At 44.5% G+C, this 4,982-nt stretch overlaps 1 protein-coding gene across 4 annotated transcripts in view; it reads left to right on the forward strand.

Moving 5' to 3' along the window:
* HAO2 (hydroxyacid oxidase 2) overlaps positions 1-4,066 on the forward strand; it is a 35,804-nt gene extending 31,738 nt beyond the window's left edge. The window contains exons 7-9 of one of the 4 annotated variants that reach the window (XM_053592691.1): positions 1,665-1,823; positions 2,135-2,207; positions 3,600-4,066. In XM_053592691.1, the coding sequence (XP_053448666.1) occupies positions 1,665-1,823; positions 2,135-2,207; positions 3,600-3,655 (288 nt within the window). In that variant the 3' untranslated portion in view covers positions 3,656-4,066. The remainder of the gene's footprint in view (positions 1-1,664; positions 1,824-2,134; positions 2,208-3,599) is intronic. The other 3 variants (XM_053592692.1, XM_053592693.1, XM_053592694.1) reach the window with 3 other exon arrangements.
* Positions 4,067-4,982: the final 916 nt, after the last annotated feature.

Raw genomic sequence — 4,982 nt, forward strand, 5'->3', positions numbered from 1 at the left:
TTGAATATCATTTCTATGAGATTTTGGGGCACCCTCTAAATTTTGTGGCTCAGGTAAGTGCCTCACTTCCCTCAGGCTGGTGTCAGCCTTGTGAGGGGTGAGACTTTCTGAAAGAAGCCCCCAACTCTATGAGGTTTCATTCCCACATTGCCTTTGTGCTTCCTCCTGGGACTAGGGGAGAGAGCACATCAGCTGTTGTCCCCAGAAGACTCTAGTAATGTTCTATTCCAACCTATTAACCATAAACTGTGAGGCCGTACTGCACCTCAAGCTAAAATTCACTCCATGCTCTGCTTCTCAAATGATTGTCATCTCTGTTGTCCAGTATGGCTCACTAAAAGGGTATGGACACATATACTTTTTAACAACACCATGAGGATAGTTCTTTCTTCTTTTTTTAGGATATAAGAGTGTAAGTTTATTCTATAGGAGAGAGAGGGAAGAGAGTGGGGAAAGAGAAAGAGAAGAGAGAGCAGAGAGTGAGACAAGGGAAGAAGGGGGGGAGGGTGAGCCAGAGAATGGCATGGGATCCCAAAGAAAGGAAGGAAGGATGCCAGCCCATGAAAACATTTCAAATAAGACCATGCCAGGATTGCAAAGATACCCCTCATTTGGACCTGAATTTCCTCCAGTTATTACATCTAAATTCAAAACATAGTCAATTTCACCTGTAAATTAATTCTTTTTTTTTTCCAAGAGCTGGTGTCATAATATCCATCTATAAATGAAAGTACAATGTTCTTTCCTCCCTAGTTTCTTATTCTGCTCAGTCTCAGCCAAAGGATCTCATTCAGGTAAAATACTGATGGATTCCTATGACAACAAAAGGTCCCCTATGGCCCAATTTCAACACCTCTCCTACGCCACCCCTCAGAGAAGCACAGAGAAGAATGCAGGGGCAGTTCCAGAATTCCCCACGTCACTCCTCTTTACAGTCTTGGAGGCGCCCAGAGCATGGGTTGGCCTGGAGCACCTGGGTGGTCAAAGTCTATTGGAATTACAAAAACAAGATAAGAGAGAACCCAGGGTGAGATCTGCCAAAGTTATTTTGCCTTGTGAGGGCTTAAACTTTACAGTGCTGTTGCTCCTGTCCTCTCTCCTTGAGCAGATAAACCCACAGGGGAACTCAGAGACTCGCTGGTCATGTGGTGCTTAAGAGGTAACAGGCAGCACAGTCTCTCAAGGCAGGCTGCCAGGCCGCCACCCTAAACACTCAGGCCACAGGCCTTAGAGCCTCCGCAGTGGAGAGCTGTTTCTAGCTGAGCCACCCTGGAGGCAGAGATGACAGAATAAAATAGAAGGCAAAATGTTGTCTGAGTAAAAGAATGCTAAAAGAACACATTATAAATGAAAAATATCCCCTTTAGGATATAAAAAGGAACCAGTTCTTCCAACCTGTACATAATTGAGTTAGAGAGAAGCTGGACTAGAGTCAGAGCAGAAAGCCACAGGAGGGAGGGCTGGGAAGACCCCAGGACCTCCACCTCCTACCTCCCACCCCCATGATGTGGCCACAGCTGCTGCTGACGCAGATGCCAGCTGTCTCCAGCCTGGGAAGGAAGAGACTGTCCATGGGATGGAGTCCTAGTTTGTGTTCAGGACTCCTATCCCACGTTCAGAGTCAAACCAGAAAAACCCCCAGCCCAGGTGCATCTCCTTTCTAGATAGATGCTTTGACAGAAGTGGTGACTGCTGTAAATGGGAAACTTGAAGTGTACCTGGACGGTGGGGTCCGAACTGGCAATGACGTGCTGAAGGCTCTGGCCCTGGGTGCGAAGTGCGTCTTTCTTGGGAGACCAATCCTATGGGGTCTTGCCTGCAAGGTGAGAGTGGAAAGCAGGAACCACTGGAAGATACAGATTCTTGTTTGTTTCCATGCTTTTCTGTGGCTCACCCTACAGGAGGATAGTCACACCTCACCCACACCTCCAGGCTTCCTCAGAAGGGGACTGCAGACATGTGATAGCTCTTAACTCTGTCTTCTCCTCTGTGCTTTCCTTTATTCCCCATGAATTCTAACTTCATAGACACCTACCCTCCTCCCCGCCACAGCTCTGGCTACAGCTAGAATTTACACTCAGCTGCTGCTCAGAATATTCCTCCATGACTCATTTTGTCTCTCTCTGTTTGGAAGCAGGGTGAACATGGTGTTAGAGAAGTTTTGAACATTTTAAAAAATGAATTCCACACTTCCATGACCCTTACAGGTAAGGATTTAAATTTTTTTCCTGATTTGGACCTTTAAGTAAGAGACCTAAAGAACAGGACCACCAGCCCTTGCCCCAGCTGAGTCTTTCTCAACTTGGTAGTTGTCCAGAGGAGAGAAAGGGGGAAATACATCTGAGTCAAAGGTTAAGCAATCTCTGGGTTCAGTGGAAAGAAACCTAGCATTCTGCTCAAGGTCATTGTCCGTTCTGGGAAGGATCACCCACCTCCAGCTCTAAATTCCTGCTTCTGCCAAATTGACTTACTCCATGCCTGCTGTTTCTGTCCACTCCAAACAATGCAGACATGAAACTCAATGTTTTCCTATGTTTCCACTTTAGGAGAAGACCCTCTCATTAGTTACGTTTATTCGGTAATACATTCCACCCAAGTTATGGTGCATCGACACAGATATGGAAGGAACTTCCATTTTATATTACACATTCGATTATTAAATTCCTTCAGCTTTGTCATCACCAGGCCCTTCTCCGTGCCTGCTCGGGCCCATGACGCCCCAGCTAGCTCTTCTTTCTCCTTTCTCTTTTTACTTTCTTTCCTTCTTTCTTTCTTTCCTTCCTTCTTTTCTTTTTCTTTTCTTTTTTTTTTTTTTTTTTTGAGACCGAGTCTCACTCAGACACTCTGGGGTTGAGTGTCCTGACATCATAGCTCACAGCAACCTCAAATTCTTAGGCTCAAGTGATTCTCTTGCCTCAGCCTCATGAGTAGCTAGGACTACAAGAATCCACCACAATGCCTGGCTATCTTTAGAGAGAGGGTCTCGCTCTTGCCCAGGCTGGTCTCAAACTTCTGAGGTCAAACAATTCACCCACCTAGGCCTCCCAGAGTGCTGGGATTACCGGCGTGAGCCACTGTGCCCGGCCCTTCTCTTTTTACTTTGTATCTTCAATCCCTTCAATCCTTGTGTCCAATCTTAGCTACAGCCTTCATCATTTTAGATGTTAATTAAGACCTTATACTAAAGTGCTGTCTTTACCCTCTTTCCTTAGATGGCAGTTGTTACATGGAATATTCACTCATCTCTTTCACTATTCCTGATTCATATTCCTCCCTAATAGATACTTCCTATGTCCCTGAGCTTTATCAGAATTGAAAAAAGAGGAAGGATGTCTACTGTACACAAGAATTAATTTTTAAAATGCCAAAAATAAGGTTTTTACATTTCTACCTTGACATTTTGCAAGATGTCAAGGGCACAAGCTCATTAATTAATTACCAATGCAATCAGAATCACTGTATCCATTCTCTACAGAAACTATTTTATCAGAGTGAACACAAAGGTCAAGTCAAATTTGTTCCCATTGGATCAGTCCATACCCAGGATGCAGTGGATTGCTGATGTTTAAAGTAGCCTTATAACTGCATTGTTCTTTTAGGATGCCGGTCAATTGCTGAGATCAATCCGAACCTGATCCAGTTCTCTAGGTTGTAAGGAAAAAGAGCTCACAACCAGACTGCTGGGCTTGCAAACAGGAGGAACACAAACTCACAGCGGATGTGCGCTATTGTCCTGCCTGGACCCATCCCATCCCACGCCTCGCACCCTGCACCCGCAATCCCTTCACCCCTATACTTCAGTCCTTTCAAACCCATCTTCAAATACCTTTAGTCTTCTTTGCTTCACTGACTTTTTATGTTGTTCTCTTGCCTAAAATCCTCCCCTGAAATAAAAGATCTCAGAAGGGCAGAACAGCAATGAATGAAACAACTAGTGGGTTGTATTTTTTGCCTACCCTTTGTATCTCTGTGAGATGATTATGGAACTTTGCTCTCTGAACAGAAAAGCTATGTATATTAAAACATTCTCCCCCCCAAAACCACAATCTCTATCTATTGCAGCACACACCAACCAGATGAAAGGAAAGGAAAGCTAGTGTACTTAGAATACTTAGGAGAGTAGTAGATACTTTGCAGAATCATGGTCTTTGAAAAAGAAATTCAGGAGCCTAAGTTTGATGTTCTTGTTAAAAGGTTGGTGAAAGGAAAAAGGAAATTGACCATGATCTCTGGGTCAGACCTGAAGTTTTTATTCAGGTCTCAAATTAGCTCCAGCTTTGGTGGCTGATAGTTCAAGGCCAAGAAAGGGTTTTTAATTTGGCAGCAAGGATGGAGTGCTTGAGCTGAAAGTTTACAGAAATATGAGGTCAGACAACTAAGTTCGTGAACTTACCCTAGAAAGAGTGCTACATACTTCATTGCTGAATATCACTATGGTTACCTTTGAAGTGCTCCCCTGGGGAAGCTATGCAACAACACCAGCTCATAATTCACCTTTCAGAGCAATTTTGGAACTTTTTTCTGGAATAACCATCAGAGCTGTGGTTGTATGAGGTCTGACAATTAAGTTCATGAACTCATCCCAGAAAATATGCTTGAAGGGTGGATTAACAGTATGACATGTCCAGTTTAATCTCTGAGACAGTGAGTGGTGCTTGTGGGTAAGAACCAACCATATCTGTAAGACTGAGTCAGTAAATGCTGTGCAAATTGGCCTCCCTGTTAGCTGGTGAGAGTTTGTTGGAAGGAACAGGCTTCCATATTGTTTAAGGGACCTGTGAACAGTTCTAATTCCTTAGGAGAAGCACTCAAATGCCCCAGGTGGTGGCTGGGGCCCTGGAACTTCCAGGTGACTCCTTGTTCTCCACCACAGCAGATGTGGGTGAGGGAGTGAGGCTGGGCAGGACTGTATCAGATGAACCTGTCCTCATGCACTACAGAAGCTGATAAGGTTTCCCTTATAGAGGGAAAAGTCTGCTTGG

Source organism: Nycticebus coucang, chromosome 5, assembly GCF_027406575.1.
Source record: "Nycticebus coucang isolate mNycCou1 chromosome 5, mNycCou1.pri, whole genome shotgun sequence".
In the NCBI taxonomy this organism is placed as follows: domain Eukaryota; kingdom Metazoa; phylum Chordata; class Mammalia; order Primates; family Lorisidae; genus Nycticebus; species Nycticebus coucang.